We start from the raw sequence: 18,911 nt of genomic DNA, 5'->3' as shown, positions 1-18,911 counted from the left end.
CTCAGTCATTGGCTGGTGTTCTTGTGTGCGAAGTTGCAGACACGTCGAAAAACAATCAATACGCCGACGAGCAAAATCATGACTGTGTGTAGGCATGCGTTGCCTTGTTTGTTGAACACGGTTCCGGTACGTGGTAGAGTGCATACGCGGTGTATGTGTATCATTGGCGGCATCATCATTCTTGGAACGTTTTTCATTTGTAAAAGCAAGCACTTCTACGAGGGCGTCTCGCAGCTAGTCTCTGAAGTATCGTGAGAATGTGTGCACTAAATCAGTATCGTCGGAACGTCTGCGGAATAACAGTCGCTGGAGGACCTTAGTCACCACGCGAACGATTGCCACCGATAAGAAGCGTTGCGGTGCTTTCGCCCGCCCGCCTATTGTGCGATTGTCGGGCCTCTACGGCGTCGCGGGGAGGCTACGCGATTGGGTCTAGGCGATAAGGTGTAATGGGCGGAAATCTTAGATCTTTTATCTTCCTCTGGTCGCGTAGATCGGATGAATTCCTCACAGTCGGCGCAAAGAGATGCGTGCGCTTCATCGCCGGCATCGCACGCGCGGCCGGCGCGACGAAATATAGTTCCACGTACGCAGCGCGGCTGAAGAGAGTCAGAGAGACGCGACAGACAGGCACCCACCCACTCTCACTCATTTGCCAGCCTAAAGATAGACTCTCGCTGTGAGACGCGACGAATTCCAATATCGCACACCGTCAACGCAGGCGTATCAGCGTACCGATACGCTATTGTGTAACTACAACAACATATCTAAGCTTTGCGGCGCTACATCGAACTGCTCGGGGCGCGCGCGCAGCGAACAAGGGGCAGCCCCAGCCGAGGCGTCACGCGAGCGCTGCCACTCGCTTCCGAGGCTGCGACCAAGCTGCGACGTCGGCGGGCGATCCGGGCGATCTCGCGAGCATCGGTGGAGTCAGCTGACACGGCTGGTCACGTGCGCCACCGCCCTCCCTCCGCTCGGCCGGCTCGGCGCCAGGAGCCACCTGAGCCACCGCTCAAAAAGGTTGGTGTATACTCCATACGATTGGTACGCTGCGCGCATGTTGCGTGTGTGTACCTCACGTAGCTATAGACTAATTCTGCAGCACTCCTTTCGTCGCTGCTGTCTCGTCGCTTGTAATGGCTGTTTCCGAGTGGACTTGGACTTCTCAAATTGACGTTTTTGTGCAAGCCGTGGTCGATCGTTTTAGACGACGCTAGAAGTAGCTGAGGTAATGTGCATGTTTGGGCTATAGTTGGTAATGCATAATTTCCTCTTTAGCGCAAGAATGCGACACACACACATTCGTGTGTCGCATTCTTTTCGTCCCTTGTTTTAGAAGTTTCTAGCGCTAAAGAAGAAATCGTAACTAAGGGCTGGCATGCAGCGTCTGTGTAGGGAACAGGAGCGCGATCGACTGGATAAATGGCTTCGTTTGTGGCGACTGCTCAGTGCAGTTTCAATTTCGCTCCACTATGTAGCTCATTAAACGTTGGACACTGCCCGTGCGTATACTGTCATTGCTCCTGCCATCGTATACAACAAGACACGACGACTACGGGAAAGAATAAACAGGCACAGTCGCACAAAGCTGCGGGTGGGTTTTAAACGCTAAGGTGAGTCATACCAGAGGCACGCTGTTCTGTTCGCCGCTGTCCTTATCTGTTATGCGATGTTCAACCGAGCGCGCGCACGTGGATGTCTGCGGATCTCTGACGGCGGCGCCAACACCTGTTTTGTTCAGCATATGTAAGCGAGTGAGGACTGCAGCGATTACGTACGTACAAGACGCTAGGGCACGGCGCGCGCGTGGATTCGACGGGTAACAAATGAAAAAACGGTAAAGGGTGTGTATATAACGCTCGCCGTTAGCTGCCAGAGGGATGTACGCTTTGTGGAGTAGTGCTTAGCGCACCGCGCTGCGAATTCAGAGGTCGCTGGTTCGATTCCGCGCTTCGGAAGCATTTTTCTGATTTATTTTTCTTTGGGATATTGATGTATATGTACATACTTATACATATACGCAGCATGACGGCGGCGACGGCGACGGCAAAAATCAGCCGAGACTGTCCATATAATTGCTATCGCAATAATAAAAAGCCAAATGTGACGGCGCGCATCTCTCTAGTTTTCGCGAATTGTAAGAAGACAGCAACGGTACGCGTTGCGTTGTGCGACTATTTCTCAATCCTCGCGAGGAAAGGTAAGAAACCCAGCTCATTTTTAAGAATCCACGTTTTGCGGCGGAAAAAAAAAAGCGAATCTCGCGTATAGATTGTTGCATATGAAGAAAGAGAAATATTTAGGTTTGAAAACACACAAACATGGGAGCGGCGAAGGTGCTTATGAAGTATCTAAGAGCAACCCGCCTCGTTGAGTTGAGGTGTTATTCAACCACATAGAACAAGAAGCATGTTCATTTGGGGCTTCGTATGACGGGAATAAAGCTTCATAAAGGCAGCTTGACGAGTCCCATCACCCTTAAAAAGAAAGCAAAACATCAAGCACAGGCAGCAGAAAACAACGGTACATAAAAAATACATTTGCAGTTTTTCTTAAAAAAGAAGGATTAAAACATTTACATCACACAAAAACTATCATCTCTAATTACAGAAGTGAACACTTCATTTTAAGTAGCGGCTTTTGACACATCACGTAGGTTCTCAGTTGTTAATTTCCAGCTCTGAAGTAAAACGTTAAATCGCTTTAGACAGATACATAATCGTTTACGAACTCTATTGTCCTAAATTTCGACGTCATAGGGTAACTATTAAAAGAAGAAATGAAAGTAGAAATTTCATGCCTGAATTTCGCGTCGAAACTTTAGCATGTGTATGTCGATGTGACGTCACGAAATTCAAAGTCATTCTGCGCATTTTGGCCACCCTCTTTCAACGAAACTTTATGAAGCTTGCTATGAAGACTTTGGGTACCTCAGAACACAATCTGAACAATTTTTACCGATATACCATTACGTAGGCCCTATAGTAGACGCCATCAGAGTTTGTGACGTCACGGCTATCTGGTGTGGGGGAACTTCAAGGTGGCGTCGCCATGTATTTTCGTTTTGCGCGTTTCCTCGCTTACAAAGCACCTTCTGGCGGTAAGCGTGGTGCCATCGGTATAATGAAATTTTAATTTACTAATACGAGAAAAATAATATTTTTTCTTCAGTGCCTCTTTACGTACGTTTGGGAGACAGAAAAGAACAGTTTGAGTTCTATAATTTGTACGAGCGCATGACACTTACATAACAATTTTCTGTCTGTCGCGTCAGACGACGATAGATTAGGTTGCAAGCTAGCTAAGCCACGACTATTGAACGACTATTAAGTCCGAAAGAAACCGATACAGACAAGGCAGCGGTATATTAATGCCCTCTCTGGGCAAGTCCCATAACGCGCAGCGTTCGTTCCGTTACGTATGGCTATCTAGACCAGCTGTTGTGGTGACCTACAGTAGTTACAAACCTCCTTTTTTTTCTTCCTTACGACCGTACGATCGTGAGTCTCGGCGTACGCAAGAACAGCTGGCAACTGCCGCGATGTGCGAAATTGTTGCTCCTCGAAGCTGGCGGAAATGTCGCGCTGCAGGTACCGGAAAGATTTGAAGGGGTGTTTCTTACTTCAAGGGGCAGGAAGGCAGAGTTGTGCGCACTTTGGGGGCAAGCTTGGTCTCGTAAATTTTATTTTGTGGCAAACAGCACAACGAACCTCATCTAACATCACTCGGTTGCCGACCCGGAAGACGCGGGTTCGATCCCGGCTGCCGCGGCCGCATTTTCGATGCAGGGAAAGACTATAGAGGTCCGTGCATTTAGATTTAGGTTCGTGTTAAAGAACCCCAGGCGGTCGAAGTTAATCCGGCGTACCCCACCACGCCGGGCCTCATAATCATATCGCGGTTTCGGCACGTAAAACATAAGAAATTATTATCATCTGCCTCTGTTTAAATGGCGACAAAGGATCCTGAACATGTTCTGCATCCGCCCTTACGCTTATGTCTCCGCGGATGCAGTTGAAATTTGTTTCGCTGGAAGCATATTTGTGTAAGTGCGTGTGCGTTGTGTGTGTGCGTGTGCGCGAGCGCGCTCCCAATGTGACGTCAGGAGGAAGAGGGAAGGGACGCGTTGTGTCCCTTTTCCCCGCCTCTTAAACATATATGGGTTTGTTTACATTGAGCCCTATCCGTAAGTTTTGTTTTGTTTGGATATTGTCAGCACAAATTAGAGCACCCAAAAATATCTTGAGTTTATACAATGGGGTGGTGTTGTTCGGTTTGGGTTTGCTTGCATACTTTGCCTTTTTGTAGTTAATCGGCCGTTACCGACCCCCAGCGCGCATTGCCTCGCTATATACTCGTAGCCGTACGCGCCGAACACCACCGCGGGTTCGAGCACTGCGAGCTTCATGCAGGGTGCCGCGTCCTCGCTTGTCGCTTGTCCCGCGCCGTGCACCATTCGCACTCGCGCGCGAGAGCTCGGTCCATCACCGTGAAGAGACGGTGAGTCCGCGCGTAGGTGACACTCCCCAAATTAGTGGTTTATTACTGGGATTTTAGTACAAAGAGATCAACTGTTTTACACCAGAACCAAGCGTACATGCCATAATTATACAGGACACAAATTAGCTAATACAAGTTACAAAGTATATCGATTAGTGGCCGCGAATGGCACACCTATAAAGCCAACAAACAAAGAACCATGTTTGGAGGGCCAATACTCTTCGGCAAGCGCTTTCGCGATCTCGCACCCCATAGCAGAAGAAACAGAACAGACATAGGAACACTTGAGGGAAACATACGGTACACTATCGCGAGGCGCTGCCTCGGGATTTCGAGACCCACCGAGGCCGGGGCCCCGGTGCCGACGTAACCACCGGCCGGCGACTGAGAACAAAGAACAAAGGATCGCCACTGGCCGGAGAGGCCAAAACGCATACGCATCCTCCGATGTCCCGAAGTAGTCTCTTGAACCCCGTCTCGCGCCCCCGCTCCTTAGGCGAGCGCGAGCAAGGCCCGAATCCCGCAAAAATTAGGCCAATAGGACACAGGTTTGATTTTTGAGGGGCGGGGTGGCAGCAAAGTGACGGCGATTTATGACCAGCTGCCGGTCGGGAGGAGACGGACACGAGAATTCTCCAAGGGAAAATGGCGTCCATCCACTGGTGTGGACGTCTGAATTCGCACATCATATGGAAACACCGTGACTAAAGGGTGCATATGGGTCCACTTTGGCTACTATGGCGATCGTCTTGTTTACTGTCACATACTCCACTTCTTGTTTCTTCCGAGTTCTTGCAATGGTGCGCAACAGCAGAGTATCTTACAAAAACTACCTCAGCGAACTTTTGTTTGAGACGAGGAGGAGATGAAGAAAAGGCATTCTGATTACCGTGCAGAGTCGTCCTTTGCACGTGAGCAAATAAAGAATACGCGTGTCAAAAAATGCTCGCGTGTGCTTAATACATGCGCGAACTCCACACACACGCTCAAGTGCTTATTCGTAGAGCTGACTCGTCTTACCACGTGCACATTTCCACTCTTCTTTTTTCCAGTATGAAAACAACACGGCCAAGTCCTTTCCTGTTCACCGACGAGATGACAACATTCCAGCTGCTGTGCTGCTTCTTGCTGATGGCAACATCAGGTTAGCACTGCGCTCAGAGCAATGCGAATTGGGAATGTAGCGGGACAGTTAACGTGAAACGCAAGAAACTATAGTACCTCACCATAGTCACAGGCGTTTGGTAACTCCTCCCGCGTTTTTATGAGGCTGACGTTTCGGAGCTGTTACGCAGCATTTTGTGTTGCAAAGGAACCGCAACGAGTTCGAAGCGTCATTGCTTTGTAAATAGCGTAATCTATCTCTCTCTCTTTGTGTGCGTGTGTTTGTGTGTTGCACTTGGAGTAGCATGTGAGAAATACTGGAGATGCTATCATCTCCAGCATTTCATTAAAGCATTTCTCTCTCTCTCTCTCTCTGAAGTATCTGAAGCATTCATTCAAATAAACAAAAAAAAATGTATACTGTCTTAATGTTCTCTAATTTGATCCGCGACTACAGTTTACGCCTTCTATTCGTGACGCCTGACAAGGCGAACATTGCACGATTATCTGCAGAATCGCGACTGATGGCCTAAATTTTACTCCCGTCATGGCGGAGTAGGAAAGTGCAGTGTACAACGTAAAAGTCTGATCGAAGGATTCCTGGCTTTGCTGAAGTTGAATGCTCATGCCGGATTCTTGCGATAGTTCCGAACAGGCGGTTAATACATTTCAAGTGCGGAGCACAATAGGTGGCCAGGCGGTCGTATGCTGTCGTATGTTGTCGTCGCTTGGCGAAACGCAGGAAAAACCATGCACGTATAAAAATATGAAAAAAGAGGAAGCAAGCGAGAAATAGAAAGACAGACAAAGAAAGGGCGAAATAGCAAGAAAAATAGAAAGAGCAAGAAAGAGAAAGAAATATATAAAGAGGGAGTAAGGAATAAATAGAAATAAAGAAAGAAAGAAAGGAGGAAAGAAACAGGAAACCGAAAAGAAACAAACAAAGGCTGTCCAGGTCTGCACTTCCTTCAGGCCTGGCACCACTAGTGCGAGACTGTCTGAATTTTTTTTACACTGCGTTATGCCAACCCCCCCCCCTCTCCTCCGTTTTTTTTTTTTTTGTGAATAAACCATTGCAAAAGTCAAAGTATAACTTATTTTGTACCTTATTGTCGTTTTGAGGCATTGGGTGAAGCTTCCGTTCAAAACGTTGCGCATGATATTCATCGTATTTCAAGGAAGAGTGGGTAGGTAAAGCTTTGAGGTGTGAATAGAGCGTATAATGATCATCGAATCGTTGCATTCAACGTGTTCTTCGGTGTCCGGTTTCAGGCAACGCTTTGGAGTTGGTCACGTCGACGCGGGACATGCTGATCCCTCTCGGGAGCCAATCTGGATTCTACGTTCACCTCGAGTGAGTGTAACCTCGGCTCGCAGTCAATGGTGACATAATTTATTTTCTTCTTAAGCGAGTGATGTCGTTTCTTCTTGTTTCTGTTCTTCTATTTCTTTGCCCTGCTATTCTATTAAAACGTGTCAATTGTTTAGCCTCACAGTAATTTATTTGAGAACAGGAGCATTCGAAAATTGAGTCCGATGATCTCTTTTCTGAAAGGCAAATAATTTACTTGAAAACGTACGTACGAGCGCGGTTGTTCTACATCCAAGTATTTTAAAACGAAAGAAAAAACTACAAAAGATAAAACAAAGCAAAAAAAAAGATAAAGAACACAGCTCATTAATTATAATATTTACAGGCGAGGTGATCGGGAAAAAGTCACGCCTTTCCATAACATGCGCGAAACTTATGCTTCTGCTTTCCGGCAGGGCCATTCTTAGTTGAAAAGTGAATAACAAATACAAGGCTTACGTTTAGGAGAGGCTGGAGGCTTGAAGAGATGAATAACCCTTGTCCAAGAATATTCATTCCTTAAATACAAGGCTTGCTGCTGTTCTGAAGGGCACAGCACGGGACCTGACTGGATGCCACGTATAGCCGAAGCGGGATGCAAACAAGAAGTTTATCGAGACCGTGAATCGCGTACATTTTACTTTTTTTATGGAGAAAGCCCTGTTTGATTATAGAAGATCGATGCACGTGATAACGAGGGAGGGCTTCAATGCCTTATGAACTCGTTGTGGCCGTTACTTTCAGCCAAGCGTCGAACGAGAGCGTTGAGGTGCACGCGGCCGTAAAAGAGGGATGCAGCGCGGTCACTCTGCCTGGGCCAGCGTGGATACCCGTGGTGGGAACCGAACCCGCCTGGATCAATGTCACGGCTGTAGGAGCTGGACACGCTACCGTCACGCTCAACACATCGCTGCCTAATGTCAGGTTCGATTATCTTCTCTCCTGTACACGCAACATCATCACTGTGCCCGCGTGACAGCTGCACGTACCAAGAGTCGGGGTGGTAAAACTTGATTTGATTGCTTGATTCAATTTATTCATTTATCAACACACATGTGATGGGAGGCGAAGGGAAAAGCCATTCAAGTATGGCTTTTCCCTTCAGCAAAGGCACAGTCATTATGTTTACATTGTTGTACACTTTCACACACCGTCATTATAAACACAGCATTGTCATGTATACATTTTGACGAAACCACCAAATTAATGAAATACATCATTAGTTGTTTCGCTTTACACAGAACGTTATGCATTAACCTACATCGCATCTGACATACCGCCACGACACTTCATTTCAGCTTTAGCACTATAGTAGTGGTATTTTAAGATTTTAAGAATTAAATGCAAATCAAAGACAGCTCTGTAGGTCAATTTTACGCTATAGGAAGAACCCGTACAGGTCAGACAAGTTTACTACGCTCGATGAGGTCAACTTTTCTGGTTGCATGGCCCCTCAACGCGGCATAGGCGTTGAAGGGGGCATGCAACCAGAAAGGTGGTCAGCCACTTAGTCACCCACTTAACGCTGAACTTTTGAGCGCCAAGTGGCTGACGTCACGAATGTGCCGCTTGCAGCACGGCCGACTCGTTCGTCCACGTCGAAGTCTTCAAACTAGGCTGGCTGGAGACCTTGAGCGACGTTGTGGGCTGGATCTACTTCTTGGCCTGGTCCGTATCTTTCTACCCACAGATCTACCTCAACTGGAAGCGAAAGTGGTGAGTACACTTCTTCGATATGGGCTTTTTCTGTAAGGAAGCACGACGCGTTCCAAATGGGTGAACGACTCAGCTTCCTGTGCGACGTCGTCCACACTCCCGTACGAGTGACGTCACTTAACGGCGATTGACATCAGCGCAGGGCGCATGCACACCGGATGAACTTAAATAAAATGTTCCGACGGTTGGATTTGAACTCAGGGACTCTAGCGCAGAAGCCCGATGCTTTAATTACTACGCCACAGGCACATGCCTCATCAGGCGGAATAGCGACACCATTGAGGATGTTCCTCGTGCAAGCGAGTGCGTTAGGAAGCTTGACACGTTTTCCACAACGCTGATGGTTTGCTTATGAATTTCCTCCGTGCAAGTCAAAGCGTTGAGACACTCGGCGCTTTCACAACGTCGACGGAATGTCACTGAGTCGCCGCCTAATCGAATGCGCTTACAGATAAGTATAATCTAAGAAGCACCTCATCAACCAATGTCATGCACGTTGACTGTGACAATGATCGTTACATGGTTCTTGCCGTAATTTTTTTTTCTGTGTTCTTTTCTTTCTTTTCCTTATTTGCCTCAGACATTTCCGCGCAAGTTCAGAGTTTAAATGAATCATTAGCGGTTTAACCCTAACGCTTATTGCCGTTTTGATTACCGCACTAGAATTATACTAAGTTCCAAAATTGAGCTTCTTTCAATGGGCTTAGCGAACGACCAGCGCCCTTGTTCTCCCAAGTTGACGCAGTCTGTCTTGTGCGAATGTTTCGCAGCGTTGAAGGACTGAGCTTCGACTTCGTTGGGCTCAACCTGACTGGATTCCTGGCCTACTCGTTCTTCAACCTGGGCATGTACTTCAGCCGCGTCGTTCAGGTAAGCTCTGCCGTTGTGGAGACATCCGTAAACTCACTTTTAGCTACTCCGCATCTTGGCAGTCTTACCTCTAGTACAGGTGCGCTGCTGATTAGGTTAACCTCTTCTATTGCTGGCCTGTACCTGTTTGACATTTAACATTTTCATAATAGAGCAAGCGCTGTCGTGCCCCTTACAGCGGCCTCTGTGACGTAGCTCCCGCAGAGTTAACGGAACTGATCGCGGAGGCAGCGCCCTTACTTGCCGTGCACGTGCCTTACAATTGCAGTAACCGTGATGCTCTTTGGCATTGTCCTCATGCTCTCTGGCATTCGTGATGGTAGGCGAACGCGGCTGCAACGGACAAAGAGGTCTAAGGTCGCGCTTTGTCTCCTCTTTTTTTTTTTTCGTATTGGAAAAGTACGGTAAACGTTAAGAAAGAGCGACGCGCGTTATTTGGTGCCCGCACCAGGGACACTTGAAATCTTCAGGAAAGCGCTAGTTGCTTCACACGAAATAAGCCATCAACTTACAGTCTTGCGGATGCTTGTCTTCCTCACTGAATCTGGTTTTTCGTCCGCGGCATAGCCTATCATGGATTCATGATACTATAACGATATATTCGAGGCTGGTGTATATGCACACCACAAAGCGTGCGATGGAATGAAATGTGATGGGCGTAACTAAGATGATAGCAAGGAAAACAGCTGAGTGAGAGAATAAACCGGGGTGTCTGATATCCAGTAGGGGGTAGGAGAAAAAGAAATCGACCTGGGTACGTCACGTCATTGGAAGGATGGATGAGCGATGGTCAACTTAGAGAGACGAAGTTTACACCAAGAGATGCGAAGCGCGGCCGAGGATGGCGAAGGGTTATGCTTAGCGACGAAATTAATTAAAAAGTTAATATGCGAGCCCTAGACCGGAACATTGAATTTCTGTAGATCGCAGGGCTAGCTCTGCCTTTGGTATTGTCAGGGACTTGGGCACGATCTTGTCAATCGCCTGCCGACGTTCAGCATTCTAACGCTCGCTTTCCGAGCGGCCGCGTACAGGCCTTCGAAAATGACGTGACTTACGCTCCGGTTTTCTGCTACGGCATTTTGGCGACGCACAATAAGTCAAGTAATGATCTCACATTACAAAAGATGCGATTTAAAGTACCATGTTCTAGCTCACTGTAGTACCAAGTCAGCTGTCCCTCAATGTGTGTACATCACAGGGGCGCAGCCAGACATTTTTTTTTTTTTCTTGGGGGGGGGGGGGGGGGGGTTCAGCCATACTTTATGTATGTTCGTGCGTGCGTTTGTATGTATGCGTGTATATATACGCAAGCAAAACTAAAAAATTTCGGGGGGGGGGTTGCACCCCCCCCACCTGGCTACGCCCCTGGTACATCAGACTTAAGACATTTCGGGGGGTAAAAGGGAGTCAGCTCGCGCAGTAGTGGGTAGGTTGGAGGTCATTGGAAAAAGCCTTGGTCCTGCAGTAAACGTAGATGGGCTGGCGACGACTACAATGATAACGGTAATGATGTATATAGTGCGCCCTTGAACGCGGCTTCACCTCTGCGTGCCCTGATGGCGTTTCCGGTGCCCGCGAACAGGAGGAGTACCGTGAGCTGCACCCGACCGGCGTCATCCCGGTGGAGTTGAACGACATCGTTTTCGGCCTCCACGCTGCGCTCGCCACCTTCATCACGGTCGTGCAGTGCTGCATCTACGAGGTGATCCTTCTCGAATACTTTCCCCGAGTTCTCTCTGTTTGCTTGGTTATATTTCTGTCTGCAGAATACCTGTTAATACACCGTCCCCTCTAACATTTATTTGAAAGCCCCTACGTGCTCACAGTATAAATTTGAATACTCGTGCGAGTTCTGCGGGCACGCCCAGGAAATTCGGACTTTGCTAACATTTGGTGTCTGGCAACTTGGTGATGCATAGTTAATAGGAGTAACAGCACAAACGTAACAAGACACCAAGAAGTCAAAGGACAGAGTGATGTCTCTTCTTAGTGTTTTGCTATGTTCGTGCCGTTATTCCTATGAACTTTGGACTTCGTTCCTTGGCCATCTGTTCAGCTTTACCGTGATGCGTCATTGTAACTCGAATGTGTGCGTATTTATTTAATTAGTTAATGAAATGAACTGCTTGATTTTTATTACCTTTAAGTTGACAACATCGAGAAAGTACTTTCTTGTAAGAACATAGGCGTTTACAGCATTTAGCCAGGGGTTTGTGGAAAGAAAGGGGGGAGGGGTGGGTGTGTTGCACTAGCAGCGCAATACCATACACATGTCCTCTGAGGCCAGGGACGACTTTCTCGGGCGTTCACTTTTTACGATAGCGTCACTTTTGCTATGCTCAGCCCGCGAAAACGAGTGAAAGCGTCTTTCTTGCTGTGTCCGACCCGTGTGCGCATGCGCCCTTAACTCCCACTGGTCCTCGCGCGGAACTAGTCTGGAGAAATCTGAGAAAAGGGGACCGTCACAGAATAACGCGCCCCAGTATAGCCTTCTCTGAGACTACATGTGCCTACGATTCTGTCCTTGTATGAACGCAGCGCCGGGGTCAAATTGTCTCGCTGCCGGCGCGGCTGCTTCTGGCCGTGGTGTGGGCGGGAGCCGCGATCTTCGGAGTGGTGACGCTTGCCGCGGGAAGTCACTGGAGCACCCCGTGGCTATTGTACCTGTACTACTTCTCCTACTGCAAGCTCGTCATCACGCTCACCAAGTACCTGCCTCAGGTACGCACCACGCACGTGTCCTGATTAGCACGGATTAGCGCTACGCTCTATTGTGAAGCAATACCATGTAGAGATGGGATTTGAGGGTGTAGTAAACGTTTTAGATCCTAGCCACCGGTCTGAGGACGAGAACGAAGAGGAAAAAGAGAGGAAGAGACAGCGAGGTGATTCAGCGTGAGTGACAGCTGGCTGGCATATGCTGGCGAGACGGGTAATCGGTGATATAGAGAAGAGAAAAACAGGGAAGAAACGTTGAACGTATAAGCTCCTATTACGATTTATTTTTTCACACAGGCCTCTCTATACTTTCGCTTCTGTGAGTCTTGCTGTACAGGATGCAGTTGTGAGCTTGTGTGTCCTTGTATCCAGGCCTACCTCAACTACGTGAGGAAGTCCACGACAGGATGGAGCATCGGCAACATCCTGCTCGACTTCACCGGAGGAAGCTTGAGCCTGCTTCAAATGTTAATAATCGCCTACAACTACGGTGAGTGTCTTATGCAGTGGCTCGTCGAGCAGTTTACATCTTTAACTGATGTTGTTCCGAGCAGATAATTAAGGATTGTCTCCGCCATCTTGCCTTATCTGTCCTTTTCGAAATCTTGCGCTATTGCTTTGTTTGAAAAACCGCTCCCACAGGCGATGTAACCTCAATTGTTCAGATAATGTAGGTGACGGAAAACGCAATGCGTATATAGCTCTCGGGTGTTCGGCGCTCTTCCCACGACCATTCTCGTCACGATAGAACGCACCGCTGCATACTTCACTCCCTGACATCCTTCATTCCTCCCGCTCCTCCGAGCAGTGGGAAGGCGTCCTTCCCGAGCTTTCTCTTTTCGCTCTAAAAGCGCTTGCAGGACCATATGTAGTGAACTATATCTCCTACTTTATTACATTCCGTGCACAGTGGATTGGTAGCACCTCGTACTTTAAACGTCCATTCAGAAGTGCAGGCAGATCCCGTTCTTACCCTGTAGAGTAGAATTTACTCGGCGCGGTTGAATCCTCTTATAACGTAGGGCTGATGTGGCGAATCACATAGAGAACGAAAAATGGTTTCGGATTGTCTCTTTTGGTTGTTGCTCATTGACAGGAGCACTGTACAGATAGCGTTTCCAGAAGGTGCGTGGGTGGTTCGCGAGGAAGTGTCGGTTTTTCGTTTAAATTAAAAGAGAGCTTGGCCTGAGTGACAGTTGGTAAACAAATTAAAACATTATACTGGAAAGAGACGCTCGGTTGGAGCCATTGCCAGCCAGGCCTGCGGGCGAAAACCGCCTGTAACAACATCACCGCCACCGCCGTGCAGTGCACCATCCTTCCCGAAGCGCCGCCGCTGTCTGCCGGGCACCCAGCCGGCGGACACGGGTCATCACAGAAGACGTCATAGGGGTCCCGAACTTGGGAACCTTTCCCACTGTTGACTTGCTGCTAATAAACATGTCTTGCGTAATCACCGCCGGCATCGAGGCATCGCGTCAGAAACGTAAAAATACACCGAACGACAGCAAATCGCTGTGCAAGCCTGTCCGCATATTAGGATGTCTCTTACATGAGCATTTGAGCATTTTACTTTGCTTGCGGTGCAATAACGATCATATTTTCTTACATACAAACTCCTTTATGATCAAAATTCTTGTGGCTTCTACGATTTATTATTTTTTTTTTTTTTGCCCCTTTGAGACGTGCAATGTTGTAGACGATGTGCTTCTTTATGTTGGTTTTGTTATGGAGGCTCTCTCTCTCTATCTCGCTCTTTGTGTTGCTGTGTTGTCGATGTAAGTAAGCAATGACACCACACACTTCTGTGCATATCTCACTCTTGTTGTTTTTCCAAAGTTCACCAACTTGGCACGCCCACATATTGAGCGGTAAACTGCGTCATTCCCTCAACGCTTCGCATTTTTATTAGACATGCTTTCGCAGTGTCGGGAACAGTTTAGTTTTACTGCGTGCTTTGGGAACGGCACACCTCTCCTTATTTATCTTTCTCGGTTTCTTACCGCCGCTAGGCGTCAGCTCCGCAAGGCTATCCCCCAGGGTCATTACCAGACCTCGTTAAGGAAACACTAAAGATAAGCGGTTGAGCAAGCAAAAATGCGCAGCAGGCACCTTGCGGTGATGACATTGCGGTGTGACATTAACTTTAGGAATATTACACTAACCGCGACAGTTTGGCGTGTTGGAAAACGTGCGGCATCAAATAAGGTGCGAAAAAAAGAAACAAGGAGGAACGGAAAAGACAGGATGACGCGCTACTAGCAACTGAAGTTTACTGAAAAATAAACAAAGCTACACACTTACAGTAAAAAATTGACACAATGTAACGTGCGGCTGCGTCCTCTTTTATCAATTCCGATTTTTTTTTTTTTTTTAGTGCATGTGTATAGCTTTCTCTGTTTTGCAATAAACTTCAGTTGCTAGGAGCGCGTCATCCTGTCTTTTTCGCGCATAAAGGTCTTGGAGATTGTGTAGTATTTGTGTAGTTTTTAGAAACCTGACGAGATCTTTTGGTTCTGCTTCAGGGTCTTCTCTGATAATGAAACACACGGGGTGAAATGACATTGATTTGTTGGTATGAGTGATGAAAAAGCGGTGTCATTTCCCGCTATAGTTTCGGACGAGAGGTCGGGAAATGATTTACCGCTAAGATTTATCCGCAGCTCTCTCATGTCGGTGGCTGTTCTTTATGCGAGAGGAATATTGTGGGTTAGGTTTGTATATATACTCCGTAGTCGGCGCAGAGCCACTTCCTTGAAACATTTCCGGTGTCTACAAAATGTCCTCGATGGAGGCGAAAATGTTTGAGGCCCGTGTACTTAAAGAACCCCAGGTGTTAAAGGTGCGTGTTAAAGAACCCCAGGTGGTCGAGACTTTCGGAGCCCTCCACTACGGCGTCCCTCATAATCATATCGTGGTTTTGGGACATTAAACCCCAGATATTATTATTATATTACAAAATGTCCATTCACCGAGCGCCGATTGTGTGACACGAAGTTTGTTATTTACGTCTTGATCCCACGAAGTCATTCCCCTTTCGCATCAAAATGGCTGACAAACATTTTTGTGGCAACTGCGGTAGCGAGGAGGCATTACAGCACATCATCTGCGACTGTCCTCGCTACAATGTGCAGAGACAATCACTCGCGGTCGCTCTAGCTCGCATAGACCACAGACCGATGACCGCAGTAACCGTTTTGGAATGTCTTCCTGAGAGGTCATATCGCGGATGAAGGCGACGAAGGCATTGCTCAAACCAGGGGCGTAGCCAGGGGGGGGGGGTGTTCAACCCCCCCCCCCCCCCGAAATTTTTCAGTTTTGCTTGCGTATATATACACGCACACATACAAACGCACGCACGAACATACATAAAGTATGGTTGAACCCCCCCCCCCCCCCCGAAAAAAATTTCTGGCTATGCCCCTGGCTCTAACTCTCGAAGTCAACAGACTTGCACCGGCGGTTATAGACTAATGGCGATATTGTGACTGTAAGGAGTGTGACTGTGCGTGTGGGCTCCCCCTGGCCATCTTTCTCTACACCTGTAACTTTCAAACTTTCCCCAGTGTAGGGTAGCATGCCACTTTTTCTAGACTGGTTGACACCCCTGAATTTTCTATCTATCATGTTCCTTTCTTCCTTCGTCGACCATATTTGCCATTGCTTACTTAGTGCTCATCGGAATGCCGCTGTGCAGATGGTGGCCGGCATTTCTAAGTGTTTGACGGAGTTTTTTTTTTTTGTTTTTTTTTTTTCGTGCCATATATACAATCGCCATTGATGAAATCTCGTTTAATATACGACTATATACGCATACATTCCACGTGCAGACGACTGGACGTCGCTGTTCGGCAACGTGGTCAAAGTGGGACTCAGCCTGATCAGCATGGCGTTCGACGTGCTCTTCATCCTCCAGCACTACGTCCTCTACAGGAACGGCAGGGTGGAGATTCCAGACCACCAAGACAGCTAACGCCGCTGTGTTATAGCCACGAGGTTCCCTATCGGGGCATTACGCGTGGATACCGATGTTCCTCGGCCACGACCGGCGCGTATCGCGGCGATCTTAAAGCGCGGGTTCAGAGTTTGACCGCTTCGGAGGCGTACTAGTCCTATCGAATTAGATATTCCGGAAACATGATAACCCATAGGAAGCCGGGATTCAGGCACAGGTGAAGTCCCTCCGTTTTAGATCGAACCCATACATACCCTCATTCGCAGTTCTTATCACTTTTTCGCGGCTTCAATTATCTCTGTCAGTGGGAACTTGGATGCGACGGTTCAGCTTCTGGGCCCGTATTCACAAAAGCGTCTTGCGCTAAAAATTTTTCGTGAGAGAATATTTCAGCCAATCACAATGTTTGACATATCATTAGCGAAGCCCGCTGAACGATGGGATAACGCAGTTACGAAAGAGAAGTTTTGTGAATTAGACCCCTGAGTTCGTGTTCGCAAGATTGCGCAAGTACTGTCCGTGATCGACTATCGCCGTTTCGATCGTCGTTTTATTATCCCCGTCGGCGGTCGCTAGTGGCAGTTTGCCCAAGGACCGACTAATTAAGAAAGATTTCTGCGCAAGAGAGAGATCACAGTTGTGGCTCCGAGCGCGCGCTTCTGCCGTGTTAGAGGCAATAAAGCTCCATGGAATGATACGACCCCTCGTTGAGCGTTCGATCGGCGTTTCTCGTGCAAACAAACGAACACGTGTACATTTAAGGATAATACATAAGGACAGCATCATATACCTGCATTCCCCATTACTTCGCGCTGGGAAAGAGTATAAGATCGCTCGCCGGAATGGCACAACAGGGCTTGCACGGCAGACAAAGGGTTTGCAGGAAGATTAAGACGAAGTGGTCAGCAGTGGGCGATCGAGGGAGGCGTCAGACCGGAGCCACTGTTCAGACAAGGAAATCCGTATGCTTTAAGGTTTCCATTGCTTACGCGAGGGCGTCCCCTAAGAAATTAACGGCATAGGGCCACAATTGTGTCAATTGTTTCGGTGTTCCCTTTGAGTTCGTGAGCGGAGAAAAGTAGTGCAGATGTTTCAGACAGTACACAGTAGCGCGAACATTCATGACGTGAGCGTAGCATATATAAGCAGAACTTGCACGAGCCAAAACGCAGGGAACAACAACTCGTGCACATGAAAGGTTGGCGCTATATGCAAGTACACACTGCGAAAGCAGTAGTTGTGGATTGCCTCGCGATGCCGCTCGCGGTATACGGACGCACTGCCATGCCAACTGAGTTTAGCCACAGGATGCTGAACTTGTAGAGCGTGTGCCTACCTATGACTGGATTTCCAATGTGCCAAACTCCTCGGGTGTATCGTTAAAACGCAGTTCATCATGTGCATGTGGCAACTGTTGTACATAGTTACTAACGGATGTCAATTTGTGGTCACCGGCCTGCGCCTGTCACCTTTACGATGCTCGGCATAGGCTAAGGATTGCATGTAATGTACTGTGGCTTTCCGCTACACGACCTTTCATTGTTTCGGTACTATGGAGTGCTGTAACGTAGCGGTCGCGTTGCCGACATCTTGAAGAGGTCCTGCCATGGTACAAAGTGTATCTCACCTTATACACGTCGCTACTGTGATTCCGACTAGAATGATGCCTCAACTAAGTGGTGACTCCTCAACGAAAAAAAAAAAAAACTGAAAACAACAACAATAATGTGTGCCTTCTGAAGTGGTCACGGAACGTGACTTCAGCAGGCAATGTGCAGCAGTTCATTCGTTCTTCGCTACTCCCTCGGCCTTAAAGCTTAAGTCGAGGGCACGTCGCCTAAAGCTGATGACTTGCCTTTAATCAAGGTTCATATGAAAGTATGTGCGTGCTTGTGAAATAAAAGTGAATGTGCATGTGTGATAACATTCGTCACTATGTTCCTTTTTTATATGTATAACCGCCAAGCTGGCGTTTGATTCTTCTCCTACAAAAAGGTATGCATCACATAATTTTACGTATTGTGCTAATTCTTTAAAAACCTGCATGCATCTGGTGCAAATGTCTACCCACCTATACCCATTATGGTTATTTGCCTCCAGGCATGGTCGCCATCTTCTTTTCATATCTCCTTACCTTTCGTTCACCAACCTACCACCTCCATGCTAGCATTCAGGTAACCACCGATTAGTAATCCACAATGGATGATGATGAATGAATGCGTGTTGCACCTGCAAATGTCTACCCAGCTACCCCCATAGTCAAACCCGACTACATTGAACATGGGTAAATCGAAGTGTCCCTTATATCGAATTGTTTTCGAACATGACAATGCTTTAACCTAAATACATTGGAAAATATGCGTCTGCATCAATAAATAAATTAATAAATAAATAAAAATAAAACAAGAACAAAAAAATTCGCCAGATCCCACGCCTTGTGAGAATCGGTTTCATGCGAAGCAGTCAGCGAGTACTTATATGCTGTATTTTATGGCTTTTAGCCAAGCGTTACGAGGTCGATCAACATGTTTTTGTAAGTGTAGTAGCTGTGTGCACATAGTGGGATTACGAGGCACGTCGGCAACACTGGCGTTTAAAGGGTAACTTCTGGTGCGACGTAACGTCAGCCCTCATGTTAGAGTACATACGTCAATATTATCGAAACTATGTGCACTTTATGGTGCTGTCATGTGA

At 47.6% G+C, this 18,911-nt stretch overlaps 1 protein-coding gene across 1 annotated transcript; it reads left to right on the top strand.

Annotated features, from left to right (window-relative positions):
* The first annotated feature begins 671 nt into the window (after positions 1-671).
* On the top strand, positions 672-18,139 carry LOC119382871 (uncharacterized). Its single transcript, XM_037650758.2, has 10 exons — positions 672-1,020; positions 5,553-5,644; positions 6,877-6,958; positions 7,700-7,879; positions 8,531-8,671; positions 9,442-9,541; positions 11,127-11,246; positions 12,083-12,265; positions 12,635-12,752; positions 16,093-18,139. Exons 2-10 carry the CDS (start codon positions 5,554-5,556, stop codon positions 16,233-16,235), a joined length of 1,158 nt encoding a protein of 385 aa, XP_037506686.1. The 5' UTR covers positions 672-1,020; position 5,553; the 3' UTR covers positions 16,236-18,139.
* The last annotated feature ends 772 nt before the right edge of the window (positions 18,140-18,911 follow it).

The sequence above is a fragment of the Rhipicephalus sanguineus genome, chromosome 2, assembly GCF_013339695.2.
Source record: "Rhipicephalus sanguineus isolate Rsan-2018 chromosome 2, BIME_Rsan_1.4, whole genome shotgun sequence".
NCBI lineage: Eukaryota > Metazoa > Arthropoda > Arachnida > Ixodida > Ixodidae > Rhipicephalus > Rhipicephalus sanguineus.
Note: the sequence above shows the minus strand (reverse complement) of the source record. Positions and strands in the feature narration are given on the sequence as shown.

What these genes read in the sequence shown, in the direction of transcription:
- LOC119382871 (XM_037650758.2), top strand. Translation starts at nt 5,554, where the DNA reads ATGAAAACAACACGGCCAAGTCCTTTCCTGTTCACCGACGAGATGACA. An exon ending in CTTGCTGATGGCAACATCAG is followed by an intron (nt 5,645 to 6,876) that starts GTTAGCACTGCG and finishes GTCCGGTTTCAG; the next exon opens with GCAACGCTTTGGAGTTGGTC. An exon ending in TCACCAAGTACCTGCCTCAG is followed by an intron (nt 12,266 to 12,634) that starts GTACGCACCACG and finishes CCTTGTATCCAG; the next exon opens with GCCTACCTCAACTACGTGAG.